Source organism: Nilaparvata lugens, chromosome 5, assembly GCF_014356525.2.
Source record: "Nilaparvata lugens isolate BPH chromosome 5, ASM1435652v1, whole genome shotgun sequence".
NCBI classification, from domain to species: domain Eukaryota; kingdom Metazoa; phylum Arthropoda; class Insecta; order Hemiptera; family Delphacidae; genus Nilaparvata; species Nilaparvata lugens.
In genome coordinates, this window is record NC_052508.1 from 75,466,343 (window position 1) to 75,491,213 (window position 24,871).

The window sequence follows — 24,871 nt, forward strand, 5'->3', positions numbered from 1 at the left end:
GTGAGCAGGTTCAACTGCTCTTGAACATTCCTGGCCGCCCTCTCGAGATTCATGCTGCTGGAGTGGAAAGTGGTGTCGTCTGCAAAGAGACTGGTTTGAGCTGAAGGTAGAGCTGGCATGTCGTTGATGAAAAGGGAGTAGAGAATAGGACCAAGCACCGATCCTTGGGGGACACCTGCTGTTGATGGGGTGAGAGCTGAAGAAGCTATTGAAGAGGGGGTACGGATTTGGACTTGAAAATACCTATTAGTAAGGTATGACTTGAAGAGTTTGACTGTTGGGGGTGGAAAGACAGATGAAAGCTTATAGAGGAGTCCATCCAGCCACACAGTGTCGAAGGCTGCTTTGAAGTCTATAAAGACTGCAGCCACGTGCTCTTTCTTGTTGAAAGAGTCTGATAATTGAGAGCAGAATTTCATTAGTTGCAGAGTTGTTGAACAACTTGCACGAAATCCAAACTGCTCTGGCCTAATCACACTATCTAGCGTATCTCTGATGTGTTTCTCCAGAAACATTTTCTCAAAAAGCTTTGAGAAAAAGCAGTGTATGGAGATGGGCCTGTAGCTGGATGGTAGGGTGGAGCGTTTTCCTGGCTTTAGGAGCAGGAATAATTTGCTCTTTTTCCATTCTGAGGGGAAGTGTTGGGTGTTCAGAATGGAATTGAAAATTACAAGCAGGTGTTGGGCTAGTTCTGGTGGCGCATTGAAGATGGCCTTCACTGAAATACCATCAAGGCCTGGGGCCTTTATTGGATTGGTTTGCTTAGATTATTTACAATTACTTATGCTTTCCTCATACTTATCATCTTTCTTATGTATTTGTGAATTGCATGTACTGTATCTCTCATTTTAATTTATTTTAGTAACTTACTTTATTCGATCGTAAATGGTAGTGAAGACTGTTTTGGGCTTAATGCCTGTAGTCTGTAATAGTTGTTCTGTAATAAATAAATAAATAAATGAGATTTTTCCGACTCGAAATCGGTTTTCAAGTCCGAGGCCGTAGGCCGAGGACTAGAAAAGATTGAGAGTCGGAAAAACATTTTTGCCCGTGGTGCGAACGATATTTTTCGCCACACTACAGGTATTGCTGACAAAATAAATAAAGAATACTTGTTATCGTACCTATCTCTTGATTTTAGTGGTAGAAGATTTGCAGTCAGGATTTCAGATTCTTTTAAAATTTCACTTGGAATATCACAGGCGTCGTAATTTGGAATGCGCTAATCAACAATAAATAATTGAATAAAACTGGTTGCGAAGCAAATGCTGAATTAGTTTGATTGGAAACTCGAACTGAAATCATGGCGACTTCAGCTGATGAAGAAAGTGGACACTCGCCCGATCTAGCGGAAGACTTATTAACTACGGACTTCCATGAGCGGCTGGAAAGTGACCACTTTCTGGCCTAGACCGGAAAAGAAACCCTTTTCTGACGTCAGACGAGAGTCGTCTGCAAACAAGGTCTTTCATATCTACGTAGGAACTGGAAAACAGCTGCTTTCTGTGCAGTGTGGCGAAAATTACAATTTTCAGGCTCTGGAAGATTCTAATGGTGTTCAAAGTGTAGAAATATTTGTCCTCTTTGGAGTAGTGTGAACGTTCTTATGTTCAGCTTGACCGAGAAAGCTATTGAAAAATTGGAATTCGGAGTTTTTATCATGCAAAATAACATTTCTATCATTTTTAATCATAATTCACTGCTGATGATATACCTCTAAATTCTTGAGCAAAGTGAAATCGTTTAAATCAATACATATTTAAGAAAACCCTGTCCCCCTACAATCTCAGAATGTTTTCAAAGGTTGTCATCCTTTATATTTATTCGAAAATGATGTAAATTTTTTGAAACAAATTTCATAAATTAAAAAGCTCCTAATACAGTAATCGACTATAGTGAGGTCCACGTTATAGTGGAAGTGGAGAAAGAACGTTGCCGATCCTCTGTCTTGTCAATGCCTTCTATAGACGGTAGCTGATACAGGTTTATTGATGTAATATAAACTGTTCTTTCTCGTTCAAAATAATCAATTAGATTTTAGTAAGCAAGAAATTATATTTCTCAATAATTTCATAATAATTAAGATGAATATTTTGTTAATTAATTATCAATTCTACATTGTTAAAAGACGATCTGGCAACAGAGCAAAGCGAGAAAGAGATAGCGCTATCCGCTTTGTTGAATGATAGACAAGAATAGCAATACCATTGCTAATCAAACACTGCCATTATAACGTGGACCTCACTATAGGAAATGAACCATTTTAATCAGACCAGTCGATTCTAGTCTCCGCGACGTCATCATTTGAAAACACTAGAGTCGAGTCTCTTCTAGCGTGAGTGTGATTTGAGCGAAATTGATATAATTTTTACTTGAGAAGGGTTTCATAAACTAACGAAGATTTATTTATTTATTATAAGATCAACATAATCTAGGGTTAAGTTGAATTGACGTAACTAAACTTGACTTGGAGATTGCATTTCACCACTTACTCTACTCGAGAAGGGTTTCCTAAACTTACGAAGATCAACTTAATCTAGGGTTAACTTGAATTAACTTAACTAAACTTGGTTTGGAGATTAACTTTCAACACTTAATTATGTAGTTGAGTCTCTTTTTCTTTGAAATAATTCGAATACTGACGAGGATCATCATAATCTAGAGTTAACTTGATTACTTGAATTAACTACTCAACTAAACTTGACTTGGAAATTAACTTTCTCTACTTACTTCTGGAGTTGAGTCTCTTTTTCTTTGAAATAATTCGATAAAACTTGAACTTTGGTTAATGCTTCAATTTTCTCCTTTTCGGCCGCTTCGTAGTTTTCTTTCAAGGAGGCCACTTCTTGACTTATAACTTGCACATGACCTACAAATTGAACACAAAAGTACAACATAAAACAACAAAGTAAAGTAAAGTAAGATGAACAACAAATAATAATTGTTGGACAGAGGGAAAACCAAGATCTAATTATACAGGGTGTCTATAAAAGAACTCCGGGGTTTAAAAAATTAATATTTTTTCAACTATAAAAGATAGCAAAATTTGATCAATTCCTTTGAAACAAGCAGCTCAAAGAGTTTTACTCATACCAATTGGGAATGTTTCTCTCAACAGTTGGCAGCGCTGCGGAGCGTTGACCTTGAAATGACGTAGCGGCTGCGGCAGGCAGTCAGTGTCGTCTGGACTGCCGCGCTATGGCGACGCCTCAACAAAAGGCTCAATGTGTTATTTGGCTCATAGAAACTAATTCTGTTGTTACTGTACAAAGAAACTTTCGACGTAGCTATGGTGTTGACGCGCCTACAGACAAAACAATTCGTCAGTGGTTAAGTGCCTTCAAGGAAACAGGAAGTGTTTTGAAGCAAAAGTCGCCGGGTAGGCCGCGTGTGTCTCAAGAGAATGTGGACAGAATCCGAGCTTCATGCACTCGAAGCCCTAAGAAATCGTTAACAAGACGCAGTCTGGAGTTGGGGTTACCAAGATCAACAGTCCATAAGGTAATTCATAAAAGACTTCGTTCAACTGCCTACAAGATTCAACTTTTACACCATATCAAACCGGCAGACAAGGTTAAGAGATTCGACTTTTCTGTTTCCATGCTAGATAAAATTGATGAAGATAATGATTTTTTAAAAAGTGTGGTTTTTAGTGATGAAGCTACTTTTCATGTGAACGGAACTGTAAACAGGCATAATTGCAGAGTTTGGGGTTCAGAGCCGCCCCATGAGTTTATTGAGTACGAACGTGACACGCCCAAAGTGAATGTTTGGTGTGCTCTTATGCATGACAGAGTCATAGGACCCTTCATTTTTGACGAAAGGAATATCAATGGTGATGTCTATTTTGACATGTTAGAGGAGTATGTTTATCCTCAGTTGGATGACATTGAGGCGGAGAAAGGTTTAGTTTATTTCCAACAAGATGGGGCGCCGCCACACTTCAGTTTGCGTGTCCGTGAGTTACTGGACGCTCGTTTCGGCAACAGGTGGATTGGAAGGGAAGGACCTATTCCATGGCCACCAAGGAGCCCTGATATGACTCCGTTGCACTTTTTCTTCTGGGGGCATATCAAGAATCTTGTATATGCGGAGAAAATTCGAAATGTTCGCCATCTCAGGGAACGAATAGTGAATTGCGTGGCGTCCGTTCCCCCAGACATGCTCGCCAGGACATGGGAAGAGGTAGAATACCGTTTCGACGTGTGCCGTGCCACTCACGGAGCTCACATTGAACTTTACCAAGTTGTTAAAAAATCTTGAAAATATAGGCTTTCTAATCATGTATAAAACATGTATGTACGTTTTTTAGTTTATTAAAATATTTTGTCTTAAAACCCCGGAGATCTTTTATAAACACCTTGTATTTCACTTGGTTAAAAATTATAGTATGTATTCCGTATTTCACTCAATGATCAACCACTGACATGGCGAACCTCTAAAATGTGACATTAAAATTTACAATAAAAACTGATCACAAATATGAAAAAGGACAGAAAATAGCAATAAGCGATTCAAAATACGAATTCAATCAGTTATTGTTACAATATTTTATCATCAATAAGATGCAACTGAAAAGATTTGATCAGAACATGTAGAAACTTTGAATGATTTAAACTTTTGGAATTTATTTCAAATTTATTTAATCTGAATACAATTTCAATAGAGACAGTAAACATAATACAGAGTGCATAAACATAATACAGAAAGCACATAAATATTTATTGAAATATTACATTAGCAGTAAATTCATAAATATACTAGAAAGTGAATTTCCACTTAATAATTTCCGAAATAATAAACACAGTAAAAGAGCCATAGAGGCATGGCTAAACTTGAATTATTTCCAATCGTTGACTTTTATACAATAATCAACTTCATATTATAAATTATATTTTCGAACACTTCATACGCTAGATTAAAGTTTATATATTACATCCCTGATTAAGCTGATTTACGACTCACACTGGCGCACAAGGAGTCTTCCTTTTGCCGGTGTTTTTGCCTCACCTACTGTACTTATGCATGTGATCATAAATTGAATCTTCATTTTAAAACTATTGTTTGTAATGTAAAGGATATCATTTCGTTATTATATCTAATTAAATAAATGTATGTATCTTGGTATAAGTGCAGTAGCATATACTTATATTTATTTTTTGTAAAGCTTTTTTGTATTTTGTTTTTGCAAATAAAATTCATTCATTCATTCAATTACTAACAGAATTGAGAAAGGTGTCATTTTGTAACAAAACACTCAAGTTTAAGGCCAGTTACAGAGCTCGACCGACCGTCAGTGCGTACGTCAGTCGCGCTTGTGTTTTCCATAGATATTCCATGTATCCATACAGAGCAGGACTGACGGCACGCATGCGCACGGTCAGGACCACGCGTTTTATACTGCGTACGAAAACCATCGGTCGAGCTCGTGCGCATCCGTTCCATCGGTCGACTGACGCGCTATTGAAACAAAATATAGAAGCTTTCAGAGCTGTACTGATCAGTAGCCCGATCCCAAAATAACCAATGTGCTGACACCTCTGCCCGACAATCAGCTGATATTGAATTGCATAATGAATGAATTCAGTTAATAGTGTCATATATTTGAATTCAAAGTTTTTCTATACATTTCTTCAATCATTTCTAATTTTTTTTATTGAAAAATCATATATTACTAATATTATCTACATTTATTTGATCCGTAGCTTAAAATGACTGCAGGTATTCCCAATGGTGATACAAGCTCGAAATAACTCATCAAAATTTCTGATGGACATTCTGAGGTAGTTGAAAAATGTATCTTCACCCCAAGCAATGATGTATATAATGGTACTAAATTCCCTTTGAAATGCTCTTTGGGCGACCATCGGGTGAACTTGATATCTACGTCTTTTAATCTTTCGTTTACGAAGATAATAAGCTGCAATAAAACAATCTGTAAAGGCGTCCATTTTGTGAGTCAGAAAAACTGATGTATGGTCAGGATGGTGCATACGCACTGACGGTCGGTCGAGCACTGAATGTGTAAAACTGATTCATCGATGCGTACGGTCAGGATGGTACATACGCACTGACGGTCGGTCAAGCTCTGTAACCGGCCTAAGGTGGGTGTTATTTTGGTTGGATGTGACAGCCGCTGGTAATGCGACATACATCCCACCAATAATCGATTTCTTGCCATACTCGTACCAGCATATCAGGCGTAACTTGTGCAACCGCAGCGATCCGAATGTGATCCGATTTCGGAGGTCATTGAGATTGTCTGTTAGAGGCGGAACATAAACCTTATCCTTAATGAAACCCCACAGGAAGAAATCCATCGGTGTTGAATCCGGTGAGCGAGGTGGCTATGCAATCGGCCCTGCATGGTAAATCCAGCGAAGTTGGAAGCAATTGTCTAGAGAATCCCGAATTTCTCCGTGGAAATGAGCTTGTGCACCGTCATGCTGAAAGTAAAGGTCACTTGTTCTTCTTGTTCAGCATGACGGTGCACCACCTCATTTGCACGGAGAAGTTTGGGATTTTTCTAGACATTTAAAGTCAAGAGATATTTAAAGATTTGAGGAGATACATTTCACTATATGAGCTACTTTTATCACATAGATTTACTAGTACTCTAGTAGATACGGTGCACCGTACCACCTCATTTCCACGGAGAAGTTTGGCATTTTCTAGGCATTTGTCAGTATTTGAAATCCCTCGGCTATTAGCTATTTGAGGGGTGAAAGTTAAAAGATATTTAAAGATTTGAGGAAAGTTAAAAGATATTTAAAGATTTGAGGAGAAACAGTACATTTCACTATATGAGCTACTTTTATCACATAGATTTACTAGTACTCTAGTAGATACGGTGCACCGTACCACCTCAATTCCACGGAGAAGTTTGACATTTTCTAGACATTTGCCTGTATTTGAAATCCCTCGGCTATTAGCTATTTGAGGGGTGAAAGTTCATCTGCTAAAGCTTCAAACTTCACGTCCTAAATTCTATAATAAAGCTGACTTAATGTTATGTTTCATTATTAAAATGTGAGAATTAAATGAGAATAAATTTTCCAACCTTCAAGTAGTTTTCGGGCACCCTCCTCTTCGAGAAATTTTTCCTTGAAACAGTCTCTTTCTGCCTCAGCCTGTGTCAATTTTCCGGTGACACTGGCTACATCATATAAATTATTCAGTTCTTCCTCCTATAATCATCAACAAAGTTATGAATTATACATCTAGAGCGGAAAGATGCGGTGAAATAACCGTTAAAGCATTTTGTGAGAAATTGTAAATAGAATAATCCATTAATAAAACGAATAATTCAAGATGACTTTTTGTGTAGTTGAGAAGTTGATATTGTGGTAATTATTCATATTGAATGAAAAAGACTAAGAAATTGTCAAAAAACCACTGATTTATTGATAATTAGAAAGACCGGTTTCGGTTATTACACCATTGTCAATCTCTGATAAACAGTTTATCAGTCATTCTAATTATCAATAAATCAGTGGTTTTTTGACAATTTCTTAGTCTTTTTCATTCAATGATTCAAGATGAATCAACAATAAAAGCATTTCTTTCTATGAATATTAAACATTCAAAAAATATTTTTTCTTAGGTATGTTTCCAACCAAAATTCGGGAATGTAATGACTATGGCCCAGTTGCACAAAAGCCGGTTAAATTTCAATCGTGATTAATTCCACGAGGAACAATCAGAGAATCCCCCTTTTCAACGAAGCTTTCTTTGATTGGTTGAAAAATTGAAAAAAGTGATAAAATGCCACAAAAACCAATAAGAGAAACCTTTTTTCATAGAAGCCTCCGCTGATTGGTTCTCGTGGTATTTGATTCCTGTTAAAATTTAACAGACTTTTGTGCAACCGGGCCTTAGTCATTCAATTTCAAATTTAATTGGCGCTCATATTGAAGAAGATGTACAAGTGACCAATCTGGTCGAGTAAGGAAAACCAATCAAGGTAACAAGTCTGTGATTTGTCTGTGTTTTGCTTCACATGAACTTTCTTTGAGGATAGACATTTTTAATCAAGTTAATGTTGGGATAGAAAAATTAACTTATTGCTATTTATGGCCGGTTTCCGAGCCCGGGATTTAGCTAAGTTCTAGACTTTAAACAGCAGGAGTCAGAAAATTTAGGCTTCCGGAAACGGGGCGTAGTCGCAATTTTCATGACAATCTTTATTTTCTCATTTCTATAATTCGAAACGTTTTACCTTGACGAAATTAAACATTCACAAATAATTCAAAATAGCTGAAACTTTACACTATTTTCTCTTTATTTTATTTTGTGTTCAATTTTCTAGTTTTTCGAAATTTATTTTAAACGCGGACTGCGACTTCGCCCCGTTTCGGAAAGCCAATTTTTTGACTCCAGCTGTTTAAAGTCTAGAACTTGGCTAAATTCCGAGCTCGGAAACTGACCCTTAGACTAGGTAGCTCAAAGACCTTAAATATGCATAGACTCACATGCAGCGCTAGTGTCGTACTTGGAATTGAAATCCGCCATTGAGGGGGCAACCCATAAGATTATTACATACCAATGCCACCAATGCCTTTGTGATCTATCGTATTACAATATATATATATATATATAATATATATATATATATATATATATATATAATATCTCGTGCTAAAATACCCCAATGGCGGCCTTCAATTTCAAGTAAGAGCTATCATTGGGAAGGCATAGGCATTGTGGGTCTATATCTCTTTAAGGTCTTTGAGATAGCTGAATGTATATTGTACTCAGCTTATATCAGTATATAATATTGACTATAAATAACTCATGTGTCAACATAATAAATAAATAAATAAATAATACACATATCTACAGGAAAACAAGGTTATCTACAACAACTCACACATACTATACTATTATATAAATACAGGATTCGCAACAAATATGACAATACTACAGTATACATACAGTATGGAAACTCGGCTAGTACCCTGGCGCAAAAATCCGCCATCTTGTTAGAAAGTTCCGCATTATGGTAGTATTGATGGGAGGTTCGGATCACTTTACTGATCCGGATCAATTGATCTCGTTCACTGCCGCGAGCCAATCAGAAGACCAGGATTGGAACTTCCTAAGGTCACGTGACGTGTCTACTATTTGTGCCATGTAAAAAGCATTGGTTAGATAGGCGTTTGATTGACAGTTTCCATTCTGTACCTATTCTGTGATAATACTATCAAAAGTGATAGGATTCCGTAAATTCAGGGCTGCAGGTTTTCAAATATTGGATGGATTATTATTGGATGCAGATAATTTTGTGATAGTGATGATAGATACCGTGAATCGATGTCTTCTTCAACATTATTCATATCCAATTGTTATTATGAAGTCGAATCATATTGTCATGTAGTCCTATTTTCTTGAATTACCAGAGAAATAAAAGAGAATCGACCTCCAAATCGATATTATACTTGTACAAGGTGCGCTAGAGAAACTTACTTATTTGAAAAAGATCCCCCGCGGTCAATTTGACGTGTAGAGGGTCATGAGGGGATTGATATTGGATGGATTACTAGGTTCAATTGGGAATCAAAACAAGAGGTACATGATGATTAGTTGATAGAGAACATAAAATTGAAATAATAAATATCTATCTGAATGCAGATAATTTTGTGATTGTGATGGTAGATAGCATGAATCGATGTCTTCTTCAACATTAGTCATATCCAATATATTAGTATGAAGTCGAATCATATAGTCATGTAGTCCTATTTTCTTGAATTACCAGAGAAATAATAGAGAATCGACCTCCAAATCGATGATATTATACTTGTACAAGGTGCGCTAGAGAAACTTACTTATTTGAAAAAAATCCCGTGCGGTGGATTGGTGGAGAGGGACATGAGGGGGCGCATCTGGAAGAGGAAGTTCCCAAATTTATCCTCCCTCAAGTAAGTAGCCATCATACTCTGGTCTAGAGACCAGCGGGGCTTCGCAGTTGATAGCTTCTTTCCTAATGGTCGATCACTTGTTCTTGCTACGCAACATGCCTACAGCGCTCGATTTGAAATTCCTACTCACAGGCTCGTTCCTTACCGTAATTCGATTCTGTCGGGGGTTAACTCATTTCGAGAGTGAGGAAGTGTCGCTAAACCCAGAAATGAACTTTAAGGAACCAACAGAACTCCAGAAAATATCGAAAGAGTGAGGCAGTCAGTTGTGCGTTCTCCCCGGCGTTTGGCTCGCAAAAACACGCAGCTGCTATAGCAATTTCTGACTCAACTGTTCGACAAATTTTCCATGAAGACCTTCAATTTATTTATTTATTTATACGTTGATATAATTACAAATCATATGAATATGATCGGGATAGAACAACAGGCATAGCCCAAAACTATTATGTTCCCAAATTTTGATAAATAATGAAATGTCCGAAAAATAGGTTATGTTCTCACTGAGGAAATTTAAAGTTCAAAGTTCTGTCCAAGAATATATATTAGTTAGAAAATTTGAATTTAGAATGATTAAAATACCAAATTATAGTCAATTTCATCCCTATAAACTGGCTGTTGTTCAAGAATTGACTGAACGCGATTTTGTAGCCCGTCAAAATGCATGTGATATGCTGATTGACAACTTGCCTGAAGACGCGGTCATTTGACAAGGCTCATTTCCGTATAAGTTTCCTCAATGCGATTTTTTTAAGGGGTTATTTGAAATCTCTCGTTTATGTCGATGGAACACGGACCATAGCACACCTCAAGAACAACATTCGCGACGCCATTGCCAACATAACGATTGATACCAACCTAACAAGTGGATACCAATCTTAAAAATCGACTTCATCAGTGTATGCGCAGTAGGGGCCGTCATTTATCTGATGTAATTTCCAAGATTGCATGAAAAAAATTGGGATATTTTATTTTCAAATAAAAAAAGATTGAAACAATAACTTAAGTACTTTTGTTTTTATTAACCTTTCAAATAAGTAAGTTTCTCTGGCGCACCTTGTATTATGAGTGATTAATGCTGAGTTATTTCTCCTTAACGAATTATAGGTTTGAATGAAAAAGACTAACTAATTGTCAAAAAACCACTGATTTATTGATAATTAGAAAGAAAATTAGAATAAGAATTTTGACAATTTCTTAGTCTTTTTCATTCAATATGAATAATTACCACAATATCAACTTCTCATCTACACAAAAAAAATTATAGGTTTCTAGAGTTCAAAATTTGAACGGTGTTGACAATATTTTACTTCAAAATCGATAATAGTTCCAGGCATTGCAATGTAATTGATAAATCTGATAATTTAATGATAAATAGGTAGATGTAATGTGATGTAAGCTTTTCCTGGTTGGAAATCATTTTTTTAAATGTTAGGGTCAACTCAACGCGACTCAGGTCGAGAAGAGACTCGACTCTAGTCGAGAGCATGTGTTTCCAAATGGTGACACTCAGACCAGTCGATTCTAGTCTCCGCGACTGTCACCCATTTGAAAACCCATGCTGTCGACTAGAGTCGCGTAAGTGTGAGTTGAGCCTTAATAGTTAGTTTTCTAGTAGAAACCTTTGCTTGTCCCATGAATGAATCTCCCTACACATGCAGTTTGTTAGTAACTGGAAAATTGTATTAATCTAGAGCCAATTCTCACCTTCAAATCAGTTTTAAGCCTACTGATCAAATCTTTGAGAGCATCAATTTCACCGTTACGATCGCCAAGCGCCGTCTGCGTTTCAGTTAAAGTGATTTGCAACCGGCTCAACTCGTTAGACAGCTTCAGCTTTTCTAAAGATTTAGATTCCATCAGCTGAAAGTTGAAATTGATTCAACAATGTAGCCATCATAATAGTTTCAATTTCAATATCAGCCGCCACTTCGGGAGGGTCTCAGTTATTCACGATTTCAGTTCACCAAGTGACCATTTAACAGATTGAAATTACTGAGATGTTACAATTATTCAAATGCTAATGAATTAATAATTATTATTTAACGAAAATCCAAAGTGAATGCTGTAATTAACCCCGAAGACTTCTGCTACTGCGAATATTGACAACAGGGTAAACAGCTAGATGGAAATTCGATGAGCGCTACTATTCAAAAATAATTTGTTCCCGGGCTGACAAATAATTTTTTCCTCCACCTACTGTCTAAAGTACTTACTTTACTCCCTGAAACATAATACTAAAGTGTCACTTTTTCGCTCTCGGTAGTAAAAAACAGAAAAACTCCCTAGGGAGGAAAAGTGACTCCATTTAAATAACATAGGAAGCATCTCTATTTTAAAACTTATATTGTAATAGGTTAGAAGGTCTAAGCTCAGATGAGAAAGCATAATAGAGGTGTCTGTCATTGAGTCAACTGAATTCAATACCACAACCAGAAATTTGATTAACTCATGAAATATATGTTTGTATGATATTATATTCTTAATATTAGTAGACGATAGAAATTTATACAATTTTAAAAATATTTTATTCTATTCAAAATACCAGCCAACAAATATTTTTGATCTGCAATTCAAATCTGAACCGCGTGATCTGGAGTCAGCCATTTTTGGTAGACGCCCATCTGATATAATTGTTACAACTTTTGCCGATAGATAGCGCAATCGGCAGTGCCAATCAGACGACCGGTTTTTAGGTTTCAGATTTTAGGTTATGTTGTTAGGAAACATTGTCACCAATACGTAAGTTATTAAAATGATATTATTTGCAGTTTCTATAAAAAAATGTAGATGGAGGAAAAATGTTGTGTACATCACGAGCGAAAATTACGTTTTCTCCCTCGGGAAAATTGTTGCCCTCGGCTTCGCCTCGGGTTCAAACTTTTTCCCACAGAGAGAAAAAGTCGTACTTTTCACTCTAGATATACAGATAACTATTGAATAGTAGCGCTCATCGAATTTCCATCTAGCTGTTTACCCTGTTGTCGTTATTCACAGTAGCAGAAGTCTTCGGGGTGAATTACAGCATTTAATTTGGATTTTCGTTTAATAATAATTAAGTGACCATTTCTTGAGAAACTGAGCCGTTCCGTTCGTTGAGTCTCACGGAATTAAGTTTACGTTGCAGGCTGATACACAGGGAATATTGATTTGATTAATTCTTTATTGATTGATACAAAAGTACATCATCAAAATGATAGGGAGAGAAAAAATAAGGTAACCTTGCGCTATTCCTCTCCCAAATTTAGATAACGTTACACATAGTCCGAAATAGGTTAAGTCTTGTAGTTGTTCACTTCACAAAATATTCAGTCTTTAATAATTTTTTCAAAGTAGAGTTTTAAATTTAGATGCTTTATAGCCAAAAATAGAAGACATATTTGTTGGTTGTGGTTCAGTGGTAGAGTGGACATCACTGTCCAAACTTCGCCACGTAAACAAATAATATTCTAGACAAGTCAGCTACACCGTTGCAAACTGACGAGGATAATTTCCAATAATAAAATAACCTAAAAAGTTATGTTTATTATTGTTTCAAAGGTAAGGCTCACACCAGTTAGTCAAGACAAGACAAGACATGATCAGACAAGTTTAGTCACAATGCTTCACATTGTTGCTTATGACGCAACTCAAACTGATTAGTCATTGCAATTAGAGATGTCCTCATAAGCAACTATGTGAAGTATTGTGACTGAACGTGTCTGATCATGTCTTGTCTTGTCTTGACTAACTGGTGTGCGCTTTGTCTAAGGCTGGTCACACACCGATTAGTCAAGACAAGACTATAGTGAGGTCCACGTTATAATGACAGTATTTGATCAACTTAGGTTTTGCTATCCTTGCCCCTATCATTCGACAAAGCCGGTGTTACTATCCTTATCTAGGTTCACAACGATGCCAATTATGTTTTTGACAGTGTTGAAATATAATTAATTATTGCAGAGAATCGGCATCGCTATTCTTCTATCTTTATCCACTGCCATTATAACGTGGACCTCACTATAGTCATGTTTAGTCACAATACTTCACATAATTGCTTATGGAATCATGTCTAATTGCAATGACTAATCAGTGTGAGTTGCGTCATAAGTAGTAGCTGAAGTATTGTGACTAAACGTGACTAGTCTTGTGTTGACTAATCGGTGTGTGATCAGCCTTAGACAGTAGGTTAGGGGGTTTTGCTTTTAAATGACAATACACTGGTATTTTAGGAAATGTTTTGATAATTCAAATAATGTTTTGAATATTCATTTAATAGGTTTGAACAGCTCAGGCCCAGTTGCACAAAAGTTAGTTAAATTTTAACCGTGATTAATTTCACGAGAAGCAATCAGAGAAGGCATTTTTGATAAGACGGCTTCTCTCATTGGTTCTCGTGGAACTAATCACAGTAAAAATTTAACCGGCTCTTGTGCAACTGGGCCTTAATAGACAGCTTTTATTCACGTTAATACCTGAATATATTCATGTATACTGTATCAATCGACACAGTGTATCAACTAGAAATCCTGAAAACAACGGCAACTTGTTGAACTGGGATTTAGACAAACTGAGACCCATCCAAACAACTGATTCATGATCAGCTGAGAACGTGATGAAGTGAATTCATCTGCCACTTCCATACCTCCCAGCTTCTTACAGCACATTTGAGACTCAAGGTGCCGGTTGCACAAAAGCCGGTTAAATTTTAACCGTGATTAATTCCACGAGAACCATTCAGAGAAGCAGTCTGATCAAAAAATGTCTTCTCTGATTGGTTCTCGTGGAATTAAAATGTAACCGGCTTTTATGCAACCGGGCCTAGGTATGCTATAGTGAGATAATAATAGCAGTGGAGAGAGATTGATTAATTGATTATATGCCTTTATCAGGGCGGAGTTAGGACTCCTGGTCCTCTCTGCCACACAACCCTGTGTAAATTTTTACAAAGTGGATTTTTGAATTTAGATGCTTCTAACCCAAACAGAAGTAATATTTGTTAGTTGTGGTTCAGTGGTAGAGTGGACATCACTGTCCAAACTTCGCCACGTAAACAAATAATATTCTAGACAAGTCAGCTACACCGTTGCAAACTGACGAGGATAATTTCCAATAATAAAATAACCTAAAAAGTTATGTTTATTATTGTTTCAAAGGTAAGGCACACACCAGTTAGTCAAGACAAGACAAGACAAGACATGATCAGACTCGTTTAGTCACAATACTTCACATTGAAGCTTATGACGCAACTCAAACTGATTAGTCATTGCAATTAGAGATGTCTTCATAAGCAACTATGTGAAGTATTGTGACTGAACGTGTCTGATCATGTCTTGTCTTGTCTTGATCAACTGGTGTGCGCTTTGTCTAAGGCTGGTCACACACCGATTAGTCAATACAAGACTATAGTGAGGTCCACGTTATAATGACAGTATTTGATCAACTTTGGTTTTGCTATCCTTGTCTATCATTCGACAAAGCCGGTGTTACTATCCTTTTCTAGGTTCAAAACAATGCCAATTATGTTTTTGACAGTGTTGAAATATAATTAATCATTGCAGAGAATCGGCATCGCTATTCTTCTATCTTTATCCACTGCCATTATAACGTGGACCTCACTATAGTCATGTTTATTTATTTATTAGATAGAGCGAACAATACAATAGTCGGAAAAGAAAAAACAGGCTATTGCCCAAAACTTCTTCAATTTCCTGATTTTGTCACAAATACTTCACATAATTGCTTATGGAATCATGTCTAATTGCAATGACTAATCAGTGTGAGTTGCGTCATAAGTTGTAGCTGAAGTATTGTGACTAAACGTGACTAGTATTGTCTTGACTAATCGGTGTGTGACCAGCCTTAGACAGTAGGTTAGGGGGTTTTGCTTTTAAATGACAATACACTGGTATTATAGGAAATGTTTTGAATATTCATTTATTAGGTTTGAACAGCTCAGGCCCAGTTGCACAAAAGTTAGTTAAATTTTAACCGTGATTAATTTCACGAGAAGCAATCAGAGAAGACATTTTTGATAAGACGGCTTCTCTCATTGGTTCTCGTGGAACTAATCACAGTAAAAATTTAACCGGCTTTTGTGCAACTGGGCCTTAATAAACAGCTTTTATTTACGAGTACGTTACTACATGAATATATTCATGGATGAAACTGTATCAATCGACACAGTGTATCAACTAGACATCCTGAAAACAACGGCAACTTGTTGAACTGAGATTTAGACAAACTGAGACACATCCAAACAACTGATTCATGATCACCTGAAAACGTGATGAAGTGAATTCATCTACCACTTCCATACCTCCCAGCTTCTTACAGCACATTTGAGACTCAAGGTGACGGTTGCACAAAAGCCGGTTAAATTTTAACCGTGATTAATTCCACGAGAACCATTCAGAGAAGCAGTCTGATCAAAAAATGTCTTCTCTGATTGGTTCTCGTGGAATTAAAATGTAACCGGCTTTTGTGCAACCGGGCCTAGATATACTATAGTGAGATAATAATAGTAGTGGAGAAAGATTGATTGATTGATTGATTATATGCCTTTATCAGGGCGGAGTTAGGACTCCTGGTCCTCTCTGCCACACAACCCTAAAAGATAGGAGAACAATTTGAATGACGCTTTTCATCAATTTACTAGAGGAAAGTGACAGGTAATGGTCGTCTCTAAGGCTACTTCTACATTATTAGAATTTGATAATTTTTTGAATATTCACACACCAATATAAGAAGCAGATATCCATTGGATTTCTATCTAAATTGGATTTTAAGTTCTACATTAAAAAGAGATTGGATACTAAAGAAATTATTGTGCGGATTACAGCAATCAACTACCACTGATTAGTACGATCTGATATCGTCAAATTTATAAAATTAAATTGCTATCAATTGAAAATTGGAACTCTAATTAGTTATTAATTGAACGTTGAAACTCTTATTAGTTAAGCCTTTCTGATAAGACAAGCCGTCTTATCAGAAAGGCCTTCTCTGAATAATTCTTGTGAAATTAATCACGGTTAAAATTTAACCGGCTGTTATGCAACCGGGCCTTTGAGTAATATTATTATTTTCATGTCATGTATTTTCAGTAAATAAATAAATTATTTAGAATGTTGACGAATAAGGTAAGTGGATTTTCTCAATCACCTGTTAACCTTATTAAGCTGCTGCGTTTACACCAAGGTTATCAACATAATGTTTATTTTTCCGTCCTTATAGATTCTATTAGATTGAACGGAGCTTGACACATATGCACATCATGTGTATGATAAGTTATGTTCAATCTAACAGAATCTATAAGAATCTATTGATATTATTATCTATGTTCAATTATTATGCTTAAGGTATGTATTTGTATTACCAATTGTAATGTTCAACCATTATGTTTAATGTATGTATTTGTATTACCAATTATTGTAAAAATGCAGTGAAATGAACGAATTATAAAAAAAAATAGAACTCAAAAAACTATTTGATCATAGCTTCTCATTAGCAGAACAGTTGTTGCGAGGACGGGGAAATAAACATTTTGCTGTCAACTTTGGTGTAAACGCAGCTTAAGATTAATAGATAAAACTGAAAATTATTTAATTCAGTTGTCCCACAATAGAAAAACCCCTAAGATAGCGGTGAGTTTTGAGCCACAAAGTTTGAAAGCACCACTTAAACGCTACCATGGAGCTATAACTTTCAAAGATACCGAAATAACTCAAGTCGCCTGGACCCCTCCAAATAAAATAACAAGCAAATAATGAAACTGAAAATTTGAAAATCTCTTTTTGAAATATCAAATTATTCTATTGAGATAGAAAGAGATAAATGTATCGTGGTGAATTTTTACAATCATTTAGTTCAATTTTTAGATAGATTCTTAGAGAAACCCTAACAATACCGGGTGTTTGAAAAAGAATGACTCAATTTAAAACAATAATATTTATTTAAAAAATGGTGTACACAAACCAATTTTACATCAAATTACTCACAGAAGTATCAAGTTGATGATGATGATGTATTATAAGTGTTCTATGTGCCCTTCTTTTAAGGCTCGGACGACATCTTGACGGTAGCCAAATTCATCGCAGACTGTTAGCAAGATGTCTGTCTTCTCGGATCAGTTATCCTGGTTTTTAGCTCCTCAATATCAAGTGCTAAGGGAGGAAAAACGTTAAAGATCGTTTTTATGATCCACCCTTAGCACTTGATATTGAGGAGCTAAAAACCAGGATAACTGATGCAGCAGCTACGGTCCGAGAAGACATCTTGCGAACAGTCTGGGATGAATTTGGCTACCGTCTAGATGTCGTCCGAGCCTCAAAAGGAGGGCACATAGAACACTTATAATACATCATCATAAACTTGATACTTATGTGAGTAATTTGATGTAAAATTGGTTTGTGTACACCATTTTTAAAATAAATATAACTGTTTGAAATTGGGTCATTCTTTTTCAAGCACACGTTAGATCCCACCAAATAAAATAAAACAAGCATAAGATTGCAACTGATAATATTAAAACTCTTTGAGAAATATAAAATTATTCTCATAAGATAGAATGCAATGTCATTGACTTGTAGAGCTACAGAAATACCTTCCAATATCAATATCCAGTAATAAATCAAATAATGAAAAGATTACAACAGATAATTGAAAAAAACTCTAAGGCCGGCCATACACGTTGCGGTAAACCGTAGATGTATTACCTGAGCAAGTGACCTGTACAGGTATACCGGATCGTGTGTGCGAGCCACTTCAGGCAAACCTGCACAGGTAGACCGACCTGCGCAGGTGACCGGAGAACAATCTAATTTCAATTCTTTTTACCTGCACAGGTGTGCTCACCTGAGCATGTGTGTGGGCCGGAACGGTATACCTGCACAGGTTTGAGTCAATCGTGGTGAATACTCGACTAGAGATACCCAGCATGTCATCTTGTTCGCTCGGCATTTCTCCAACTAAACATCCTTCACCCATCCGGTTTACCGTAACGTGAGCTCATGGCTGTACAAGCATATCGGAGAGGAATACCTGCGCAGGTATATCTCTCCGGTATTCCACAACTATAAGAATTCTTGTCAAAAGTGTGACTCAATTGTAGATTTTCTCAAGTTAAATATGAGACTAAGGCCCGGTTGCACAAAAGCCGGTTAAATTTTAACCGTGATTAATTCCACGAGAACCAGAGTCTTTTCAAAAACGTCCTCTCTGATTGGTTTTGTGGAACTAATCACGGTTAAAATTTAACCGGCTTCACTTGAAGAGATAAATGTACCGTGATATAGAACTATAAAAACACCTCCCAATATCAAAACCCAATAATGAATAACGAAAATAATTATTGTGAATATTTTTGTAAAATTGACATACGTCATCCAGTTGAGTAGAGAGATCTCGATTAGATTCTTTCAGCTGCAGCATCTCCTCATCATTGTCGCGTTTCAGAGTGGTCAATTTTTCTTGCAGTGATTTCTTGGCTTCTTGATTGGCCTTCAGTTCTTTCCGGATGCTGTCTATCTGGATACAAAACAAGACAATTAAATTATTCCACTGAGGCTATAGAGAGTTTTGGAAATTAAGAAAACAGCTCAAAATTTCTTCTACAAGGATAACTTGACAGTAGGTTTCATTGGATGAGTTACATACGAGTATTGACTTGGAATAGAGCATACTTAAGTAACATAAAACTTTTGAAGAACAGGCTCATTTATGATTTGATTGTATTGTATGAGATGTTGTGGTATTTCTCCATAATTGAAAGAATAAGACTTTGATATAAAAGTGGTATTGACAATATCAAAGTCTTATTCTTTCAATTAGGTTCATTTATGTAGAAACACAAAATATATGAAATCCTGATTCGACCTGTTGTAACAAACGGCTGTGAATCTTGGACGCTAACAAATGAAGACAAAAACCATCTACTGTGAGGTCCACGTTATAATGGCAGTGAAGAAAGATAGGACAACAACGTTGCCGATCCTCTGTCTTCTCAATGCCATCTATAGACGGTAGCTGATACCGGTTTATTGATGTAATATTAACGGTTCATTCTAGTTAAAAATAATCAATTATATTTTATCAAGCAGGTAATTATATTTTCAATAATTTCATAATGAATTTTCATAGTTAAGATTAAATATTTTGTTAATCAATTATCAATTCTAAATTGTTGAAAGACGATCTGGCGACAGAGCAAAGAGAGAAAGAGATAGCGCTATCCGCTTTGTTGAATGATAGACAAGGATAGCAATACCATTGCTAATCAAACACTGCCATTATAACGTGGGCCTCACCACGATATATAGAAGAAGACGGTAGGTGTCACGCGCATGTTTGTGCTAAATTTCCGGTGCTAAAATCATCTCTTTTTAACAAATAAGTTTCATAAATTGCCAATAGGTATTAAAAACTTCGGTTGGTGGCGATGACGCAATCTAGCTGGCTGGCCACTGCGCACACACTTCACGACCCCTACCGTTTTCATCTAAATACCGTGGGCCTCACTGTACTAGTAGTTCTGTGAACAGTAGACCTCCCGCTCAGTAAGTTACATTGACATGTTGTTATGTTCTCAAAAATTGATAAATAATTTATCAATTTAAAATGTCTAGAAAAAATCCTAAATAAACATAGAGCTTTCTGTCCTATCGTACCGTGACGTGTCATCCCGGAATGTGAGTGTGAGCGCTGTTATCAGTCTGGCTGCAACTGTCTACAACGTTCATGGAAAGATACATTTTCAAGATGTTCAATGTTTTTGAACGGGTAGTATTGAAGTCCACTAGACAGCTGATTTATGATGAATAATTCTATAGTCTGATTTTTACTCTAATATTGGCGTATGAAGAGGAGGCTCCTTCTTCCTTTATATTATCCTTGAAATGCAAAATTTCCAAAAACCTTGTATATACGTCGACGCGCAATTTAAAAAGGAACATACCTGTCAAATTTCATGAACGCAACATATAAACATTTGAACATTAAGAGAAATGCCAAACCGTCGACTTGAATCTCAGACCTCACTTCGCTCGGTCACTAATTATGATGAATTTTAATTTTACAGAGTTGAATAAACCCCTAACCTCGTCAGATTTCTCATTGAGAAGCCTATTCAGTTCTTTCATTTCCATAATATGCTAATTTTCCAATTAACCTTGAGTTTTATATAGTTGAATAAACCACTAACCTCTTCAGATTTCTCATTGAGAAGCCGGTTCAGCTCCTTCATTTCCATATTCTGATTTTCCAATTTGGCCTTGAGTTTTGTCGACCGTCTCGAGGAGCACAGTGGATCCGTCGGGAGTGGACAGCGACTCAGACAGCAGATTGTTCATCTCCAGGTTGGATTCGGTCGCCGTTTGAAGGTCACGCTCGGTTTCCATCAGCTGATCTTCAAGGTCACGTTTCTCAGCCTGCAAACCAACGGTACAATCGTACTCAAATTATACCGAAAGCACAAGAAAGAGCTAACAGAAACAGAAAAAATTATATAATTTCTTATTTCATATTTTGTAAGTTCTTAATGACTAGTATTGAATTGTATTAGCAACTCTCACCTGCGCATAGGATTTTCCTTGCAGGTTTCTAATATTTTTGCTGAACGTTCTGTTTTCGTTAAATTTTTATTTTGAAGAACTAATAAAAAAATATTGAATCATTGAATTATTGTGTGTAGTGTATTTATGCGATTGGATAAATCGAATGCATCATAGATAAATAGACAAACCCAACTTAATCAAACCAATTTTCTATATCAAGAAATAACCAGAGAACGGAATTCACAATATTATAGATATGATTTACTCACCAATAGAGTATTTTTCTCCTCAGTTAGAGCAGCTATTTGTGATAAATAGCTCGACTCAGCTTCGGTGTTTAGAGTTGACTGTGAAAACAAAACAAAACCCATTATCAGATATATTTGAAATATTATTTCTCAACAGAAATTACAGGAGAGACTTCAAGACAACGCCTTGAAAAAATATAGACAACGGTGTAGTATAAATATACATGAAAGTCTTAAAAAAGTCTAAAAATTCTTGCTTTACCTAGTGTCTACATTCTGGAGGCCCTTTGTTTTGTTGAGAGAATTCAATGTTATTTCTGGTGTTCTATTATTTGTCGTGATGATATTAATTTCCATGATACCAGAAATAAACACCTGTTGAGAGATGAGATGCATCGCTCCACTATCTATGAGAGAGGCGTCAGAAGCTCTGGCATCCAATTATATAATAGTTTACCTGATTTCATAAATAATATGAATTAACGCGAGTTGAGATCTAAATTAAAAATCGATTTCTCCAATAGTGCTTTCTACACAAAGGAATAGTATATTGATTATTACTCTACAAGAATTGTATAATGTTTTCTTTTCCTTTGTCTTGTTTTTGTTACTGTAGGCTGCGTCTATTTTGTTCGACCATTTAGATTTTTTGCAAGATCCCCCTGATTAGCCTATGTGGGCAGTAGATACTATTTAATCCATCTATCTATCTATCAAATAGTTAATAATCATTTTTCAGGAGTACTAGAAAGACAGCGCTTAAACCATCATTTTCGTGATGAATAATTTTAGAAAAATGGAATTTCCTTTTTAATTTTTAAAGGGAGATTAACTAGACCTCAATTGTGGAAAATAAGAAACTTTGGAAAATAAATTTAGTAGAAGGGAATTTAGTACAAGAGATGTTATTTTAGTCAATCGAGTCAAAAGCCTGGTTTTAATTAGTAGAGTTAGTGGTAGTTTGCCCAGTGAGAGTTCCCTGGGCAAGTACTAACAATCGTGTGAACTCTCCCAATGAAAAGGTTCATGGTAGAGTAGAGTCATGATAGAGTACTAGTTTTTAGTAGAGTATAGTGGGATAGCTCCGTGGGATAGTACTCTACGACATGCCTTCCCACACCACCGCTTCTCACTCTACTCTACCACTACTAAGCTAATTAAAACAGTCTCGAGCTAGTAGAGAAGAGTCGTGCCGTAGGCTATCAATTTTAAGAAGTATTGTTATCTATTAAAAGTATTTATTTATTAAAAATTATTGAAAAGTGTTAATTTATTCAAGTGTTAATAAGTGTTCAAGTGTTAATTTATTAAAAAGTATTAACATTTTAAGGTTAGTTCAGTTCATTAGACAACACACTTTACCTACTATTCTCAATTGTAGTGAAAACAGTTGGGCACAACTCACACTTACGTAACTCAGGTCGAGAAGAGACTCGACTCTAGTCGAGAGCATGTGTTTTCAAATGGTGACAGTCGCGGAGACTAGAATCGACTGGTCTGAGTGTCACCATTTGTTAATTTATTAAAAAGTATTAACATTTTTAGGTTAGTTCTGTTCATTAGACAACACACTTTACCTACTACTCTCAATTGTAGTGAAAACAGTTAGGCACAACTCACACTTACGTAACTCAGGTCGAGAAGAGACTCGACTCTAGTCGAGAGCATGTGTTTTCAAATGGTGACAGTCGCGGAGACTAGAATCGACTGGTCTGAGTGTCACCATTTGGAAACACGTGCTCTCGACTAGAGTCGAGTCTCTTCTAGAACTTCAGTCGCTCAAGTGTGAGTTGAGCCTTACTCGACCAAGTAAGTAGAGTAGAGTTAGCTCGGTAGAGTTAGTATGCCAGTTAATCGACCACTAACTCTACTAGTGAAAACCAGGCTTTATGGTCGAAATTTAAAGTTGAAACTTCCAATGATAGCGGAAAACTACGATACACTGTAATTGCTCAAATTTATTGAGCTCTATTTTGCTCCAAAACTATTTTACTCTAGTTGCTCCAATTTTCAACTTCAAATTTATATTAGAAATCTTTCATCAAAGTAAGTGGATTTTCAGACAACTATTCAATGAATCCAGCTTGGATTCCCATAATACCTGTATAGTAAATTATTCTTTAGTAGTTCAAGATTCTGATAGTCTTCTTTAAATTATCACAAATTACCATTTTCAAAGGAGAGTATTGGAATTGAGGAATACTGGGACTTCCGAATTGGGGACTAATTTGAAAAAATATTCAATTTTTGGTCAATTTCTATCTAAATTTTGGAAAGGAACAGTTTGGGCTTTAAGCCTGTTACACCTTTCCCAATCATTCATTTGAGAAATTATATTGGATGTATCAATGTACAGGGTCCGTATAATAAGTAATCGGAGTGACCTCGGGAAATTTTTATTGGCAAAATATGTACAATTTTTCTATAGAATCTTCAAAGTAGTCCCCATTGGAGTCGATAACACGCTGATACGGGATTTTCCAATCCCTGAACGCTCCCTAGAAGTCAGCAACCTCTATGCTGTCTAGAGCCCTCGTCGTAGCATGTTAAACGTTTTCCAGAGTCCCGAACCGCGTCCCCTTAAGTTGTCTCTTGATCTTGGGGAACAAAGAGAAGTCCGGTGGTGCCATATCCGGGCTGTAAGGAGGATGTGGCAACGTTACCCTCGACTGTTTGGCCAACTTCTCGGTGACGAGGAGGCAGGTGTGTGACGGAGCATTGTCGTGATGGAGGATCCACGAGTCGGCAATCCCCGGACGTACTCGATGAACCCGGGCGGTTAGTCAACGGAGCACCTCTTTGTAGTACTGGCCGTTCACGAAGAGTTTGTGCCACCCGACCAAACTGTGAACGGCCAATTCTACAGAAAGGTGCTCCGTCGACTAACCGCCCGGGTTCATCGAGTCCGTCCGGGGATTGCCTATTCGTGGATCCTCCTTACAGCCCGGATATGGCACCACCGGACTTCTCTTTGTTCCCCAAGATCAAGAGACAACTTAAGGGAACGCGGTTCAGGACTCTGGAAAACGTTCAACGTGCTACGACGAGGGCTCTAGACAGCATAGAGGTTGCCGACTTCTAGGGAGCGTTCAGGGATTGGAAAATCTGTATCAGCGTGTTATCGACTCCAATGGGGACTACTTTGAAGATTTCTATAGAAAAATTGTGCATATTT

The 24,871-nt window shown here is 36.6% G+C and overlaps 1 protein-coding gene across 2 annotated transcripts in view; it reads right to left on the minus strand.

The window, feature by feature from the left end:
• Positions 1–2,802: 2,802 nt before the first annotated feature.
• Positions 2,803–24,871, minus strand: part of LOC111060840 — a 37,916-nt gene continuing 15,847 nt past the window's right edge. The window contains exons 7-11 of one of the 2 annotated variants that reach the window (XM_039429296.1): positions 21,718–21,795; positions 21,097–21,322; positions 19,278–19,424; positions 7,061–7,187; positions 2,803–2,869 (exon numbers count right to left, since the gene is read on the minus strand). In XM_039429296.1, the coding sequence (XP_039285230.1) occupies positions 21,110–21,322; positions 21,718–21,795 (291 nt within the window). In that variant the 3' untranslated portion in view covers positions 2,803–2,869; positions 7,061–7,187; positions 19,278–19,424; positions 21,097–21,109. Of the gene's footprint in view, positions 2,870–7,060; positions 7,188–11,623; positions 11,781–19,277; positions 19,425–21,096; positions 21,323–21,717; positions 21,796–24,871 lie in introns of those variants that run through there. The other variant, XM_039429297.1, reaches the window with a different exon arrangement.